The 18988-nt window shown below is 40.5% G+C and overlaps 1 protein-coding gene across 1 annotated transcript in view; it reads left to right on the plus strand.

The window, feature by feature from the left end:
• The first annotated feature begins 806 nt into the window (after positions 1-806).
• Arhgap10 (Rho GTPase activating protein 10) overlaps positions 807-18988 on the plus strand; it is a 258740-nt gene continuing 240558 nt past the window's right edge. The window contains exons 1-2 of the mRNA XM_048813852.1: positions 807-817; positions 5320-5415. Of these exons, the coding sequence (XP_048669809.1) occupies positions 807-817; positions 5320-5415 (107 nt within the window). The remainder of the gene's footprint in view (positions 818-5319; positions 5416-18988) is intronic.

Raw genomic sequence — 18988 nt, forward strand, 5'->3', positions numbered from 1 at the left:
CCCTCTGTCTGAGATGTCCAATACTGACTTTGTTAGGACTTGTTCAGGGGGAGTCAGACCAGTTTGCAAACAAGGAGGAAGAGACTTCTGGAATATTCATGGGTAGAGACTTCTGGTTGGCTTGAGAGCATTCCTGAATTATTCACAGCTCAGCTAGTCTTTAAAGACTCAAAAGACCCTGGGAGGATTTTCTTATATGCTGTAGTTGATTCCAAAATGAAACGTATGAATGATTCTTTTCTAACAGTCTGGAAAACAGAGTACACCCAGATAACAAGATCTAAGGTAAAGGGAAAGAGAAACAGTAAAATTGACTTGTTCAGCTCTGTTAGAACCTGTAGGGCTCAGATTTGATTGAAGCATCTCTGAATCTAAAACTCGCAAAGCTGAAGTTCTGCTTTTAGGCTTCCCAGTTTTTCAGTAATGGTTTGTGGTGTTTCAGGTGTCTTGCTGGGATCCATTTTGCCTTTTTTTTTTTTTTTTTTTTTTGGTCCTTTGGTCCCAGATCAAACACTTATTGATAGTTTTCATTTTTTCCACTTCCTTTTTTTTTTTTGGTACCAGGGATTGAACTCGGAGGCTTTTGACCACTGAGCCACATCCCCAGCCCCATTTTGTATTTTGTTCAGAGACGGGGTCTCACTGAGTTGCTCAGCACCTGCTTTTGCTGAGGTTGGCTTTGAACTCGCCATCCTCCTGCCTCAGCCTCCTGAGCTGCTGGGATTATACGCATCCACCATTGTGCCTGGTGATAGTTGCTATTGGAAAGTGATTTGAATTTACTATGCATATGTGGAAGCTGCGTTATGCCCTTCAGGTGAGTAGGTGTGACTTTTAGAACAGGAATACTTCGAAGTTAGTGATTATGGTTCAAATATCTTGAGCTTGGTGGACATCCCCTGAAATGGGTGTAGGTATGTAATGATATCCAGGGATGTAAGTGGCATGTACTTTGTACCTTCAAACAGAACTCATCCTGGCAACCTTCTCAGGTCCCAAGGATTGTCATATCTGAAGCCTTTTCTCTTAAAATGAAAATACTAATAATGTTTTTGAAGAAATTTACTACTAGGAGTATATGAATTTGATTTTCCCTCTATCACTTTTAGCTGTGACTTTGGACATTGTGGATTTTCAACAATTATTTCATGTAAGGATGACAATGCCAGGAGATTTTAATACTCTAAAAAGTTTAAATATAACTGAAGGTTTGCCTCACTGTTGAGTGACACTTTCTTAATCCTTTGCATGTGCAATCCATTCCATATTTCCATAACTTAACACTGAATATATTAAGTCTGGCTAGTAGTGAAAATCTGTATGAGCTCCTTTTACTGGACTAACTTCTGATTTTCGGAAAATTGAGTTTGGTGTGTTTGGGCTGATTAAGCAGCATTTTTCTAAGGTGAATCACTTAAAAGTGGGTTTCCTGGTTTTTCATGTGTAAGGTTTTTGTGTAAAAGTAAGGCAGAGGGAGACCCTATGCTAAGAACTGTGGAAATTCTAAATGGATTGGGAAGTTGGTTGTCCAGGGGACCAGGGCTTATCAGCAGGCAGCTGGAGAGCCTGCAGGTCTTGCTCACACAGCTGCACTGTGTCAAATAGCTGACTTGCACTGTGAAAATAGACCAAGTAATTTTGTTCTTTTTATTTTTTTATTTTCTGGTACTGGGGTTGGAACTCGGGGTGCTCTACTACTGAGCTACATTTCCAATCTTTTTGCTTTTTAATTTTGAGACAGACTCTCGCTAAATTGCTGAGGCTGGCCTCAAGCTTGTTATCCTCCTGCCTTGGCCTCCCTAATAGCTGGGATTATAGGTGTGTGACACGGCACCCAGCTTCAAGTGATATTTTTAGTTTGTCAATCTGGGAATACCATGATTCAAGTTATGTGACTGTGCTGTGAGGATGGGGAAGCTCAAAATCGACCTGTAGTGTGACTCATGGAAAGCAGTTTAGTTCTGGCCAAGGCGAGTGGGAGTGTCTTCAAATTGGCAGGAGGGATTTCCTTCTTCCTCTTCGCCTCGTCCCAAATACTTCCCATCTGTAGGAGCATAAGGGGAGGGGGGAGGCACTTATAATCTTATTTCACAGTTTAGTAGGAAAAATGTTGCAGCATTTGAAGTTGTAGTACCAGGTGCTTGGGAGGCCAAGACAGGTGGTTGGCTTGGACCCAGGGGTTTGAGGCCAGCCTGGGCAACATAGTGAGACCCTGTGTCCAAAGAAAAAGGAAAGGTTTGTTTGGGGCTGGGAGTAGAAGTAGCAGAGTGCTTGCTTAGTTTGTGCAAGGCCCTGGTTTTCACCCCAGCATTGCAACAAAGTAAACAAAAAAGTTGTCATGTTTCATAGGCTAACTCGGGTTAAAATGGTCACTTTAAACCATGTGTGGAGATTATGTGGGTCATGTCCACTGGGTGGCAAGAATTAGTTTTTGTGTTTGAATGTATTCAGTATTACTTTCTTTTTATATTATTTATTTATTTTAATATACCAAGAATTGAACCCAGTGCCTCACACATTCTAGGTAAGCACTCTACCACTGAGCCCCAGCCCCAGCCCTTCAATATCTCTTGAACAAGTAAGACCTGTTAAAGTTATTTGGGGGTGTGGGTGAAGGAAAGGTGGGTACAAAAACTTATCTAGTCTCCATCTTTTTGCCTCTTGCTCCTTCTCAGTTTAACCCCTCATAGTCTGTTTCCTGCTGTCCTTACTCTTGGCAATGAGTGTACTCACAAAAGTCATCCCCCCAACTTTGAGGTAGTGCTATGTGTACCCTCTTATTTTCACTTCTTGGCAGCATTTGATGTATTGGGGCTGCTCCTTTGTTCACGAATCACTTTATTCTGGGTACTGCAATGCAGAGCTCTTTATGCTGGAGGTTAATCTCGAGCTCACCAGTCTTGTCTCCCCAACACATAGCCAGGGTGGAAGCTGACAGTCCGGGTTGTAACCCATAAGGCTCCGGAGGCCTTAGAAGGGAGGTTTCAGCTGGAGGATCAAATGTGCTGCCTTGCTAGAAAGACTGGGGGAGTTTTTTTCTGCCATTCAGCGGCATCTGAGGTACCTTGGCACAGTATTTGAATGAGTAAAGGCGGGGTGTAAACGAGCAGATGGAACTAGGAAAGAGTATTTTTCAGTATTGGAAACGGGCTGGGCAAAACTTGAGCAGAGGGAGGAGTGGAGCTTGGGAAGGTAAACATGGGTCATGGTCTGGGTGGAAGGGAGGAGCCCAGCAAGTGTGTGTGCTTGCCAACTCCGGCAGGCTGTGAACATCAGCTGAGGACTTTGGGGTTATGCTTGCTAGGCAGCGGGTGGACAGGACCTGGGACATTCTGAGTGCAGAGACTGTTGCAATTGGAAGGTTAATCTGGCAGAAGTTAGTTGGGATTAGAATGAGGAAAAACCTCATTTTGGTCTCCCCTCAAGCACTTTGTCCTTGGACAGGGGTCAAGTCCTAGCCTACTTCTTTCAAGCTTCTCTGGCCCAACCGTCATGACCAAGTCCCTGTTGTCCTTTCTACGTCACCTGAGCCACCTGGTCCCCATGACCAGTGACCATTGAGTTCCTGTTCGCTTGTGTGCGCAGTCTTGGAGCAATGAGCACCTTAACTCTGCTGTTCTGATAATAGGAGCTTTTATACAGTCACCTTGGGAGGAGCAGGGAGCGTGGCGGGCAGTGCTGCAGTGAGTCGGAGTTCACGTCAGCCCAGAGCTACAAGGGCCAGAGGGTCTGTGGAAAGTGAAGGAGGAGGCTGCCTTTGAGGGGATTAGGAACAGGGGGCTTAGGCAAAATCGGGGCGAAGAGTTTAAAACCCAAATAGTTCCCTGGTTGAAAAAAACTTTATGAGAATTTGGAAAAAGTCCACACCTCCTTTCCCAAACCCAGAAACCAACCCTTCCCCCACGTCTGCCTCCCATCCCATACTAACACCATTACAGCTCTTTTTGTTTAATTTTGTTTAGAGCAGGTCAAGGTCAAGTGTCTGAGGTCAAGGGAAAGCGTGAAGGAACATCCTGAAAGCACTTCTATCTGCTCAGAGGTTGAGGAGACCAATGGCAAGGACCACGGTGTGGGGATGGCCATGCTGGGCTGGGAAGGGCAGATGCATCTGCCTCACTTCTGCTGCCCACTTGGACCCTTTATCCATGTTTGGGAATGTTCTGTGTGGACAGTTTGACCAGTGGCTACTCCACACTCTGCATTGTTTCAGGAAGCAATGTCCATGCTTGATTCCTCTTGCTGGTAAAAATGGGAAAACATATCGATATTTCTTATGAGCTATAATTATCAGTAGTTTGCTAGTTTCTGTGACACCAGGAAAGCAAGACACTTTTGTATGCTTGAAGGGGGGGGAATGTTTCATTGTTCATTCTGTATAACCATAAAGCGACAACTGGAAAGGCCCTCAAATAGAGTAAAACAGGTCTTGGTTAGCACATCAGTTAAGATTAAAGAATAACAGACATGTTGCTGATGAACCCATCTAGCTTTTCGATGGTTCTTCTCAGCTAATGACATTTTCACCGAACTGAGGATGCCAGTGAGAAGTTCAGGGTGGTGACCAATTTTTGGAGGGTGACCTTCCCTCTCAGCAGTTCCAACCTTTTGGGAGTGAATTCTGAATGAAGATGATTTTTTTCCGCTAAGCATTATCTGTTCTCAGTCTTATAAGAACTCAATATAGCTATATTCTTTCTTCAGTGTGGTATAATAATGATTTTATTCTAATATACTGTCAATGTATATTTTTATCTAAGAGGGCCAAAGTGCCATTTGGTTGTATGGTCTCCGTGTGTGTGTGTGTGTGTGTGTGTGTGTGTGTGTGTGTGTGTGTGCGCGTGCGTGCGCGCCCTAGTTTTGGGAATTGAACCAGGGCCAGGTACGTGTATGCAGTCACAGTACCCATCCCCAGCCCCTCTTAATTTTTTATTTTGAGATAGGAAGTCAGTAAATTCCTTAGGCTGTCCTTGAGCTTGCAGTCCTCCTCCCTCTGCCTCTTGAGGACCTGAGATTACTGGCATGCACCACTGTGCCCGGCTTTGTTCTCCACATGTTTTAAGTGAGAGGTTTGGAATTTCCTAATTAACTCAGTATCTTTATTTTGAAACTGAAGAGGCCTTGGATACCTGGACCAGGCTTACGTTTTTCAGGTTAGTAGAGTAACTGGTCTGCACAGGGCCACGCGGCTAAGCGCTGTCAGAACTTGGACCTTTTGTACTTTCATTTCCCACTTGGGACTTTGCCAAATACATGAGAGGTTTGATCTGTAGGAAAGGTGATGGAAGCCTTTTTAAAATTGGAGCTTTCCTGTTGGTCCAGGAGGCAGGGTCCAGATGATACTCTGGAGTCTCAGCTCTTGCTGTCAGGGATAGACGACTGCTCCCGGGAGGAGCTTTCTGTTAGCGATTACGAAAGGTCTGTTTCTAATGAGCAAAAAGATTTTTTTTTCCCTTTTTTTTAATCCTAGTGCCAGCTCTGGCTGCTATAACAAAATGCCACAGACTGGGCAGCTTAAGAACACATTTATTTCTCACCATTCTGGAAACTGATGCTGGAAAGTTCAAGATCAAGGTGCCGATTGGAAGGCAGGACCCATTCTTGGCTTGCACTGCATCCTCACTTATAAGGACACTAATTCCATCTTGGGGGCTCCACCCTCTTAACCTCATCTAAACCTAATTACCTCCCGCAGCCCCACCTCCAAGTACCATCCATTATAAAATGGACTGTCGGGAGAAAGGATCTTCAATTGAAGATCTAATATACCAGTTGTAATCATTCATACTCACAAATATTCATAGGTGAGATCAAACATTTGAAAATATTTAGAGATGACAGGGTTAGAAACTGAACTTTTTCCTGCTGGCTTGCTCAATTGATTAAGCAGATATTTATTTGAGCACACCTTATGAGTCTCAGGCCATTTGGTAGCTAACATTAATAAAATCATATACTAATAATTAATTTTTTTCCAGTCTTTCAAATTTTATCCAGTGGCATTCAGTTTTTCTTTTGAATGAAATGTTATAAACAAGAGAACAATATAATGAAGCACTCACACCTGACTTTATTACATCTGAATATCTAAAGGAAATATATAATAATCTTTTTTCTTTTTTTTTTTTTTTGGTAACAGATATTGAACCCAAGGGCACTTAACCACTGAGCCACATTCCCAGCCCTTTTTGTATTTATTTGGAGACAGTCTCACCTAGTTGCTTTGGACTTTGCTAAATTGCTGAGGCTGGCTTTGAACTCATGATCCTTCTGCCTCAGCCTCCTGAGTCATTGGGATTAAAAATATCCTTTAACATGAGAAATAAAACAGTGGTAATTGAGGATCTCTGTATGACCACCTCCTTCCCTTTCTAGAAGTAACCACTGTTTTGGATTTGAGGTATATCATTGCTCTGCGTGTTTTTGCACTTAGATTAATACTGCTCATAAAATATATCATTTAAAAACTCTATGAAAGAGGTAGAGCACTTTTCTAGCATTTATGAGGCCCTAGACCCAATCCCTAGTACTGCAAAAACAAAACAACCGTGAATCATTATGAAAATAATAGCAAACTATATTTTTCTGTTTCTTGAACAAAAGCCACATCATTTTGGAGATTTTTTTTCATTTTGATACATAGCTATGGTTTTTTTTTCTGATGCATTCCATTGTATATTATTCTATAATATAGTCTTAAGTTCCGTATATATTTCCCACCTTGGTACTGGGGATTAAACCCAGGGATACTTTGCCACTGAGCTACACTCCTAAACCCTTTTAGTTTTATTTTGAGACAGAATCTAAGTTGCTCAGAGCCTTGCTAAATTGTTGAGACTGGCCTTAAACATGTGATCTTCTTGCCTCGGCCTCCTAAATTACTGGGATTACACCCAGGAGCCACCATGTCCGATTGCACTTATATTTGATTCTGGCTTTCATGTGTTATCTTTCATATTTATTGGCTAAATAATCTTCCTCACAGGTCTCTAATTGAAGGTTATAGTGGGCCTAGTCTCTTAGTTGTATCTGCTTTGTTTTATTCATGGTGGGATTTTTCTTTGTGTGGTTTTTAGTTTCAGATTATTAGATAATTGAGCTTTATGAAACTGTGGGAGTCCTGAAGATACCTGGGTTGAAGGTGTGTTAAAAAGGAAGTCATTTCAGTTTACATAATACTCAGCAAAAATTGGCAAACTTTAATGTTCTTTTATTTCATTTATTTTTAAAAAATATTTATTTTTTAGTTGTAGTTGGACACAGTATCTTTATTCTCTTATTTGTTTTCATGTGGCACTGAGGATCAAACCCAGGGCCTTACACAAGCTAGGTGAGCACTCTACCGCTAAGCTACAACCCCAGTCCCCCTCTAACATTCTTTTAAATGCATAGCTATGATTATAAACTACGGAAGATCCTTTGACAGTGAAGAATAGACATAATTACAGAGCAATATTTTAGGAGTTGAATGAATTTATATTGGGATGAGAAACAGGATGTCTGGAGTCTTGGGACCCATATCTATAGGAAGAATGAGGCTTCAAGCAAAGACTTGAACCTCGAATCTCTTCCCGTAGCTGATTAGCCAGTAGTTCAAAGTGGTTTGCCCACCTCAGCCTGGGCTTTGAGTAGGGGATCAAAGTACTCTCATCCTTTCCCCAAATTAGAAAGCCTGGTCTTCCCTAACCTCTTAAGTAAGGCTCATATGTTCACTACTCAAAGTGTCCAGAAATTGCCAAGTTAAGGAATCGGCATAAAAACAACCCAGAGCCAATGACAGCCTTCTCCTGAGGTGCATCTGTTGTTCTGCGCCTTTCCCTCAGCAGTATGCTCCTCAGAATGTGGGAATCTGGTCCCAAGCATCTGTATGTTTCTGAAATGAGTGAATGAACAAGAAGACATGGACAGCTAAAAAATATTTAGTTGTAAATGGACAGTCTTTTTTTTTTTAGTATTTATTTTTATGCAGTGCTGAAGATTGAACCTAGTGCCTCACAAGTAGGAGGCAAGTGCTCTACCACTGAGCTACAACCCTAGCCCAACATTTAAAAAAAAAAAAAATATGTTTTTAGTTGCCAATGGACCTTTTTTTGCTTATTTATATGCGGTGCTGAGAATCTAACCCAGTTCCTCACACATGCTAGGCAAGCACTCTACCACTGAGCTACAGCCCACGTGGACATTTTTAATAGAACATAAAATTCTCCCACAAAATAAGTTTTCAGCACCTTAAACAATAAAGCTGAGAAGTGAAATTATGGTGCCCAAGTAAAATGTTATGCAATTTTCAAATAATTCATTTGAGAGTGTTCTGCAGATCAGAATTGGCATACATTTATTGAGCATCCTGCTGTTCTTCATTGGGAAAGATACAAAGACTGTCATGTGCCTTTAGGGACCTGTAAGTTTAGGGGGAGGTGAGTCAGGTTTGAATACAATTGGGCAAAGTGCAAAATAAGGGCCGTCATAAATTGGCACGGTGGTTTTGGGGTTGCAAAATTGTGAGTGATTCATTTCACCTGAGAAATTTGTTGATTCTGTGAACATTTAATAGAGCTTCTTATGTGGTCAGCCTAGGGCAGACTGTCCCGGCCTAACAATGTGCACTTGCCCATTTATGAGGCAGAATACATTTTATGGACAGTTAATCTCTGTAACATGATTTTAATTCTTATAATATCCCCATGAGGAGGATCCAATAATTACCCAATTTTAAAAACTTCTATTGAAATTTAGCACATACATAGAGCAGTGCACTTCAAAGCATATACCTGTATGGATTTCCATGACTAGCATGTACTTGCATAACTGGCATCTGGACCAAAACCAATGACAAGGCACTACAGAAGTCTCTCATTTCTCCTTTCAGTTCTTCCAATGCCCAGGAGTTACCACAGTCCTGGCTCCTAGCAGCAAGGGTGTTTTTGCTTTTTGCTTGCTTTTGTGTTTTCTTGAAATGGAATTATATGCATTCTTTTGTCATGTTCTATGTTATTGCATGTAGTTGTGTATTATTCATTCCCATTGTTGTCTAGTGGTCAATTATCCCTATTTTAAAGATGAGGAAACTGAGGTTGAGATGTCAGAGTAGCCCACAGTCTTGTAATGAACATATCACAATGTAGTAATGAACGTATCCCAATGCCACTGTTTCTTTGGAAACATGATTTCTAATGTTTTTGTGTTGAGTATAGCACAATTTAAACAGTCCCCTTCTGATGGATAGCTGGGTTGTTTCCAATACATCACTTATACGTTCCCATAAAGGGGGCTGTCACTTGGTATCTAAAGCATGTTTTCATGTTTCCAGCCATTGGTGCCATTGACTATAATCAGTTCTATTTAAGTACAACAGCTAGTAAAATGTTAATTTCTCCTATGGTTTTCTTTGTAAGGTAGTAGCTATTAATCAAGGCTAGCATCTCTATTTTTTTTATGTCATTTACTTGCCTTTTGAAAGTGCCTTGTAAAAAGTGTGCTGTATTCTTGCTTTTTTTCCTTTTATCTGACCTGGGTTCTCATTTACCTACTCTGCTGTTTTACTAGAAACCTTCCTATAAGAAACTCTCAGTTCTGCTGTAGTCCACAGTGACATTCCTTTGCCCCAGAGTAGCTCCGCTTTTGACCTTCTCAGTCCTTTGGGGGATTCTCCATGAGTTTTTCAGGGGAGATCAGCCTCAATGAAGCAGTCTCTAGTACAGCAATTCACAGTAGGAACTGGGCAATGTGAATTCCTTGTAGGTAGGAGCTGTGCATTATTCACCATGGTGCCTGGCACATAGTAGGTGCCCAGCAAATGTGAGGGTGCTGAGGACCTGCTGGAGCTTCAGATTTGTGTTTTTCTGATTGGCTTTTATAATGCTAGCATTATGCCTTATGGGAACATGATTTTCTTATTCTCTTTGAATAGAATGCTCAGAGTTGTTTATACTTTTACTTATTTTGGTAGTAGAGGAAGAATGATCTAGGAATATGATAGAAAATAAACTTATAGTGATTTTGAAAATGAGGGCTTATTTTTTTCTATTGAACACTTGAATGAGCTTCAAGTATTAGAAACATAGATATAATAATTTCTATCTTTGAGGGCTGGGGTTGTGGCTCAGTGGCAGAGCACTTGCCTAGCACATGTGAGGCATTGAGTTCTATCCTCAGCACCACATAAAAATAAAGGTATCTACAACTAAATTTACTAAAATAAAAATTTCTAATTTATTGGAAAAGCCAAATACAGATGGACATGTAATATGTTAGGGTAAGATATCTAGATAGCTGTGGTTTTGTTTTTCTTCTTCTAGCACAGCAGAAGAGAACACTTGAAGCTGGTGGGCAGGGCAGCTGTCAAAGTTTCCTCCTGCAAGAACTTCTTGCAGCACTCCTGGATCTTAGAAGAACTGCGTGAATTTCTACTGTCTTGTACTCAAATGCTGTTCCACCCCTTTTTTCTACCAAAGGAGTACTGCCTGTAGTTACAACATTGTTTCTGATTGAAAGCCTTCTTTTTGTATTTTCCTTCATTTACATTAGCTGCTCCTTCACAGGATCTAGCCTCCAGCTCTGAAATGCCTTCAGAATGTAGTTTCCTATCTCTTCCCTTCTTTCCTTACACTGCTCTCTCCTAAGTTTGAAAGAGTGATGGAAGTTGTCTTTGTGTTTTAAGCTTGTGTCCTGGTGGCTGGCACTTTGAACTCTGCAACTTTTGATCCAAAATGAACTCGGTGGTCTCTATCTGATCTTCCTCCTTCTTGTCCCCTTTTCTTTTGATTCTATTCTGTGTTCACAAAGTGATTAAAACTTGTGCGTATTAATCCTCACTTTACAATTCTTCCATGACATTTTATTGTCCTAAAGATTCAAATGCAGCTTCTTGGCCTGGGTCTTTGCCACTCACGACCTCAGGCTGCCTTAAGTGTTCCTCCTCCTCCCTCTGCCCTCATTAGACTGTGAGCCAGAACACCTCTGGAATTCCTTTGGTATTCTCATGCTCTGATGTGTTCTCTATAATATAGTTTCTGATTTGCCACTTACGTGTTATCTTTTTTAAAAAATACTTTTAGTTGCAGTTTGACATAATACTTTCATTAATTATATGCAGTGCTGAGGATTGAACCCAGTGCCTCTCACATGCTAGGCAGGTGCTCTACCACTGAGCCACAACCCAGTCCCCTGTGTTATCTTTTGAGGTCCAACTTTGCTGTCCTCAGCCCTGTGAAACTTCCTCTACCTTTTGTAGAAAGACTGTCCACTGTGTTCCCTTGGAGGCTGTGTACACAATCCTCCTTTGTAGCCCTCCATCTTTCTTCTCTGTTCTGTTTTTTTGAGATTGGGTCTGTGTTGCCCAGGCTGATCTTGAACTCTAGGGCTCAAGCCATCCCCCTGCTTCAGCCTCCCTGGTAGCTGGGATGCAGGTATATGCCACCACACCAGGCTCCAACATCTTCTGCTGTTCACATCCAGTCCTCGTTTCCTCTGCATTTCTCGAATCTGAGAGCCAGGAGTTGTGACTCATTCTTTGTCCCCTGGTTGGGTGCTTTATAAATGCCAGAGGAATTGTTCCTCCTTGTACTCTCCCATAAACATACTTTCTGCTTTCATATCTCTGTTTTGCTTGTATGGTTTTTCAAGAGGGTCACACCCTTCCATAGCTCTATTTAAATGTAGTGCAGTATTCAAAAGCCTGTTGGAGTCATACCCTGTCTTTGAAATTTTTTGATTATGGCAGCCTAAAAGATTAGTACCTACCTCTAGAGTGTCTTTGTTTGTTATTCCTTGGCTGTGGTACTTATTTCAGACATGCTATTATTCTATTTTTGTTTCATAGATGTCATCTCTCCTTAGGGTATGAACTCTAAGTTTAGAGGTCATTTTGTAGACAATTTTGAATCTTCTGTATGGAAAAATTGAATTGCCTGTTTTAATAGTCATTTGTAGGGTCTGTTAGTGAAAGATTCTTTTAGTTTTCCTTTCTCGGAGAGTCTCTTTGCTCTTGGATAGTTTTGTTGGGTATAGAGTTTACAGTTGACAGTTCTTTTTGCACTTGAACAATGTGCTACTTCTTTTAGTCTCCATGGTTTCACATGGTAAATGAATTATCATTCAACTTGGTGCTTTCCTGCAGAGAAGGTGCTATTTTTCTCTAGACTTTTTGTTTTCTTTTCAGAAGTTTAGTAATAAGTATATCGCATGTTTCCATTGATCCAGGCTTTGAAAAGGGTTTGTATTTTCTGATTTAGAAGTTTGCTTCTTAAATCTGTATATTTTTCACCAGATTTAAAAAGTTTTCATCTGATTTCTTTGAATTATCTTTTAGACTGCATCTTTGCCCTCTTTTGCTGAGATTGTTTTGCTGATGCACATGTTGCATCTTCAGCCGAAGATTTCCAATGCCCTGCATATTTCCTCAGCCTATTTTCCCACTGTTAAGATTGAATGAGTTCTGTTCTTTTTTTCACCAGATTTCTGTTTTGACATCTCCACCCTAATATTAAACCCAGTAGTGGCATTATTTCTGAGAGTATGTTTTAGTTGTCTAATTTCTGTGAAGTCTTTATTTTTACAATACCCAACAGTGGAATTGCATTACAATTCTTATTACACATATAGAGCACAGTTTTTCGTTTCTCTGTATATAAAGTATGTTCACACCAATTTATGCCATTATACATGTACTTTTTTTAAAATTACAATTCTTAATATACATACCACAACTTTTTATCTCTGTATATAAGGTATGTTAGCACCAAATTCAAGTCTTCATACATGTATTTTGTTTAATGATGACCATCTAATTTCTGTGAAGTCTTTGAAAACATAACCTTTATTTCTTCAGTGAGATTTTCTATTTCTCCATTGTTGCAGCATAACTTAATGAAGCACTTTTATGCCATCTGCTTTACAATATTGATTGGATAATTCAAACAGCTGAAATATTGCTGGGTTAACTTGAGTTGATGGAATTTTAGCATGTAGCCTATTTTGTTATTATATGCTGGGTTCCCATTCAAATAGATTTTTTTCAGTGTGTAGTCACCTAGTCTTATCACACAGGTCCTGGCTTACATTTGTGGGCTCTGGTATTAATGACAGTTCAGTTTTCAGAGTGCTTATGTTAATACTTGAGTCTGCTTGGTTGATCAGGTGTCTTTGGGGCTGATATTTCTTTGTTCCCTGCTGATACTGGCTGTGTGCACAGATTTCCCTAGACTAGGCTACAGAATTTCATCCAGTAGGGGAAGAGTCTTAGACTTCCCCAAATGTGGCAGGATCCCTCTGCCTGGGGAGGCCAGGGGTAACGGTTGTTCCTGAGCCAGTGCTTGTCAAAGTGGAATCTCCCTAGTCGTACCCTATGTTTCCCCCTGTGGCTGTGGGAAAGGGGAGGGAAACCTAGGCTCATGGGGCCAAAGAGGCTTCCTGGGTTAGGCCACTTGTGACCGAGTCCTCTTGTTGGGTCTGAGTACTCTATTGCGTATTACTTGACTCCCCTTGTTGTTTATTGCTGGGGCTTTGGACAGATTCCCCATTTTGGATGGTGCAGGACCTGGCTGATCCTGTCAGAATTCTTGGTTGACCCAATGTGAGAATGAGCCTACAACTTAGGTTGCTATTTGCTGTAAGGAGGGGGTTGGGCAATGGCAGCATTGGGTGGTTCCCCACTTTGGTTAGAGGAGATACAAGACACCCTTTCGCAAAGCTGTTACTGTAGTCCTGGGGACACAAATTGGTTTGCTTTCTTAGCACCTTTCAGAATTCCCCCTTTGGGTTTCTCTTAGTGTGGGGGAAGGGCAGGGAGAAATAAGTAGCTATCTTAGTCATTCTTACATGTGGAATTTTAAAAGCAATTTAAAATGTCAGTAAATTTTAGCATTTACTTTTCTATCAGCAAATCGTACCATTTTAGCTGTAGGTAAGGAAACTTGAGAATCAGTTTAATGCCTGATTCTATTGCTGTTTAATTTCAGAATTCAGATTAGAGCTGGGCACTGGGTAAGGAATCCAGTATTTGTTACCTTGTAATAAAAAGAAAGAACTAATGCTGTAGTGCTTTGAACTTTATTAACACACCAAAGAATTTATGCTTAAAGAGAGAATGTTTCTGTCCAAATAAGAAACCAATTTTAGATTGAGATTGAATGACATGCTATAACATACCTTTTGTTTTTGCTATAAAATATTTAAATGACTTTTCTTGCAAAAGAAAGCCCTATCACTGGTTATCATCACCATTCCTATTCTACTTCAAAGAAAGTAAACACTATAATTAGGATTGGTGGCACCACCCATACAAATGAATCTCATAACTTGGCATTAAGTGGGGCTTCTCATCAGGTATTTTTTGTGTCCTGCAATATCCTGCTCACCCGGTCCTTCTCAAAGTGTTTCCCCATAAAACTTATTTATTCCATTGTCACACAGATGGAGAAATGGAGAAATCCAGAAGCTAACTGGACAGTTTTTCATACTGTTATCTTTTTTTTGGGGGGGGGGCATGTACTAGAGATTACACCTAGGGGTGCTCTCCCACGGATAGAGAAGAAAGGGTCTTGCTAAATTGCCTAGGCTTGTCTGTCTTAGCCTCCCAAGTAGCTGGGATCACAGGTGTTATACCACCACAACTGGCTGTACTATTTTTTTTTTTTTTTTAATTCTTCAGTTTTGCAGAAAATTGGGTCAGAGATGAAGTCATCCTAAAACCCTTTGAAGATCTGTGATGGGAGGCATTTGTCCTTTCCCCAGGCATAGCAAGAACCAGACTCGGGCTCTGGTGACTTTTTTTTTTTTTTTTTTTAAATCCAGGGATTTGGGTGGTGGTGACTGAGAGGGTCTGAGGAGTAGGGCCTGTGGAGTGAGAGGTGGTTCTGCTCCTGTCTCCCCTTGTGCACCTTTATTTTTGAGTTTTAAAAATTTCTGTTCTCTACTTATATATTCTTAATGAAAAATACAATCTCCAACTTGTGCAAAAATGGAAATTAAACATACTGGGCTTTGGAAAATTCCTATTGCTCAGGATAAAGCTCCAGTATAGAGTGTCCATTTGCTAAATTCACTTGTTTAGAATTTAAAGTTTCCAAAAAGCCTGATAGTGTGAGGGTGAATTAGGCAGGCCTGTCCTCTCTAATCTATAATGTAGTTGAGCTCTGATATGAGGGGCAAGATGTTCACATTAGTGCTAACAATTCACCAAGGGATTATTGACTTGGAGTTGGAGAATGTTGCTTTGGATAGGGCCCCTTTGGGCACACTGCTGACCTCCCACTCTGAGCAGGCGTCTCTTGGGTACCCAAAGTGGTATTTATATTACAATGGCTTGCCGCAAGGCAGTCCTCATATTACATTTGGCAGTCACCTTTATAGTAAAGCTCATCTGCCTCCCTTTAACTTCTCCATGGGTTTTGGGTGGGTGTCTAGGGTGAATTTAATAATTGTTCTAATTAACGTCCCTCAAAATTCAGAAACGGATGGTTAGGATTCCACTTCCCAAAGTTGCTTCCGAAAGGATGTGGTGTTTGGATTTCTTGTCATCCTGACTACTTCTTCCTTTTTTTAAAAAAAATTTGTTTAGACATTGATGGACCTTTTATTTTATTCGTTTATTTATATGTGGTGCTGAGAATCGAACCCAGTGCCTCACACATGCTTGGCAAGTGCTTTACTACTGAGCCCCAGCCCCATCATCCTGACTTCTTTTTCCTGGATGTTCTGTTTTATGCTATCCCTTCACAGTTGATCCTCCACACTAAACATAGTACCTTAAAGCATTTTTCATTATGCAGGGGATAGTATTTATTCAAAAGATAAAAGCCAGCAAAACCAAAAAGATAATAAAAACAAGCTTGAGATAATAAGCGTTCTGTGCTCTATGCCATCATGCTAGAGAGGAGGACCATTTCTGAACTTGAATCTTTATCCCCTTCTGTGTCTGGTCCTTCATTTGTGCAATGGGAACACGAGCAGCCATGTGGAGCTGCTAGAAGCCATGCTGAGGTCATGCAAGTCAGAGATCTGAACTCGATGCCTGCTGCAGCCTGGAAAGTGAATCTATAGCCAGCTGACTCTAAGGATTTGTGATATAGTTTTCTACTCTGGATACATTTTTCCTCTGACTTTACTAATGTTCCTACTTAGGCATCAGGCACTGTGCTATATGTTCATTTGTGTCATAACTTAATTCTTCACATAACTATTAATTGCTATTTATCATCTTTAATGAATATTTATGGTTTTCAGAATATGGTGGGTATCATTCTACATGTGGGTAAATGATCAGTTCGTTCTCATAACAACATCTATGAGATAAATGCTTAATTTTCTTTTAAGTTACAGACAGGAATTCTGAGCTGTAGGAAAGCTAAGGAACCTACTCAAGGCCACAAGCTATAGATGGCAAAACTGGGATTTGGCTGGTCTAACTCCTGAGAAGGAGATTTTAAGTCACTGTACCCTGTTGGCACTTCTGTCTTATCACTAAGCATGCTTCTTTTTATAGCTGGCTCCAGGCACCTACTCTCTGTCTTGGGGCCCCTTTTTTGCACAGTGGAGGTATGAAAATGAGTGTAAAAGTTGGGTATCTGTTGTTATCCTCTCACTTTTCTTGGCCGAGACTGTTAATTTAGGAGATACTGGACATGCAGGAGCAATGGGGGATAAAGAAAAGACATAGGGAGAGAAAGCTTGGGCCATGTGGGTAACTAAGCCCTGATGAGGCTTGATTGACTCTAGAGCTAGCTCAGCAAGTTTATTATATAATTTTCATAAAAAGGTTATTTTTATAGTTTCAGCAAAGCAGGGAATCTGAAGGATGCAGGACTATTAGGGTCATCTTGTTTTGCTCAGAATTCATTATCCCTGGAAGAAGGTGCTGAACTCGAGGCCTTGACTGATAGAGCCTTGGGTCTTTGCACATAGCCACCCCTGGCTGTGTTATCATAGTAACTGGGGCATCTTGATCTGCACTTTTGCATGGGCAGCTCCCAGCGCAAATGCAGCCATGTGAGTCAGGCCATGGTTTAGATCATCACTCTCCATAGGTATCTGTAAATTCCACTAATTAGACCCTCTTCATTTTTTAAAAAAGCTAATTCTTAGAGAAAAATCTAAGAATAATCTAGAAGTTAAAATTAATGAATTTCACTCCTCTAATACTGCTTATAGGGAACATAATGAGCCTGGGAAACTTTATGCTGATACAACATAACAGCTAGAGCTGTTTCAAACCCAGTGTTGTCTACTCTCCAACTCTGTACACTGGGGATAAAAAGCACCTTAAGGTTGCACATATACATATGAGTCCTTTCATATAACAGAACTTAGGTATTTTAAAAATTATATTGAGGTTTCTATCCTCTGAGCCCTTATATTTGCCTCCCAGGAACTACAAAGTACGCATGCTGAATGATTGCCAGATGCCACATTTTACATGTAATTGGGAAGACACAAGGTAGCTTTGCTTTGTCAGTCTGTGTGAAAAGAAAAGGAAAGCTGGTATTTCCATTTGGAAACATTCAACATTGCCTCAGATTCAGTGTCCTTTGAGCAGGAGCCTGGAAGTTACTAAAGATTCAGAAAAAGTTCATGAAGGTCTGCCTCCTTTCTTTAGTTGTATATCTGTCTAGGGAAATGGGGAATTGATGATAAAATTCCATCTAGCATAGCAGCGATACAAACATAACTGGAAAATATAATTCAAAGGCATGTGACCTTCCTTCCTTTTGTGGTTCTAGGGGACCAAATCTAGGGCCTTGGTCATGTTAGGGAGGTGCCGTAATACTGAGCTATATCCCCAGTCCAGCATTTGGATCTTTGGTCAATTGTATACAAAATTATTTCTTACAGTACGTCCTTGTGTGACTTTTTCAGTTACGCACCAATTATAACAAAAGCTAGTCGAAGTTAGGAGCTGTACATTGCATGTACCATGTTGTGGTGACGTGTCTGCTGTATATACATCTAATAATCATGGAGTCCCAGTTATTAAGCAGGCCAAGGTGAGCCCACTGAGAGCTTGGATGCTGGGGTTTTCTCATTGAGTTGTCTTTGAGTTTGGGGAAAGTGGCGGAAGAGCACTGCAAGCATATATAAAGGCCCCTAGGAAGGAAAGAACATGGCATATATATGCCTTTTATTTATTTTTTTTCCCCTTAGGAAGAGAAAGGAGACTGGGGAAGCCCGAGCTGGGTGAACCTAGGAGGTAATAATTCTGTATAGTTGAGCAGGGACGAGATCATTACAGGTTCTTTTAGATTCTGGCAGGGAGAATGGACTTTGTCCTACATACAACAGAATAATATTGAAGGTTTTAAGCAAATGGAGTAAGAAAATGCAATTTAAGTTTTAAGTTAATTTTTGCTGCTATGTGGAATTGGATTGGAGCAGGGAGAGTGGAGGCGGAGTGAGCAGTTAGATGATGGTAAGTTACAGCCGAGATGAGAAGTGAACAGACCCAGAGGGTATTTTGTATGTCGAGTAGATAGAGGGAGTTAAGGGAATGGGAAGAATCAAACATGATTTGTCAGAGAACTATTTCTTGCCAAATCTGACTTAAAAAAAAAAATTGTTTTCTTTTTTCTTTTGTATTTCGAGTGTTCTCAGCATTGTGCCTTCTCATGATTCTGAACTCTTTTTGTGCCTCATTTTTTTCTGCCTCCTCCTTTCTGCATCTGTGAGTTTCTTTTATGGTTCTCTATTTTCAGCTCTAGATATTCTGTACTTTATCCTTCTAAAAATCATTCTTTATTTTACTTTGGTTTCATTTTTACAGATAATTGACAGTCTCTGGCCCTGACCTTTTATCTGCACTACTTATGAACTTTTTGTTTAACCTGCTATTCTTTGAAATATCTAAAGTGCAATTATATTTTTCCCTTACCTTCAACTGGCTTTCTCTTGACTTCCCTTTTTCTTTTTAACGGGTCGGCCTTCACTGTCCCCCAGACAGGATAACTTAGTAATCTTTGATTCATTATTTTCCTTTCCTATGAATTGTTATGCAAAATTC

Source organism: Marmota marmota, unplaced genomic scaffold (genome assembly GCF_001458135.2).
Source record: "Marmota marmota marmota unplaced genomic scaffold, marMar, whole genome shotgun sequence".
Taxonomy (NCBI): Eukaryota; Metazoa; Chordata; class Mammalia; order Rodentia; family Sciuridae; genus Marmota; species Marmota marmota.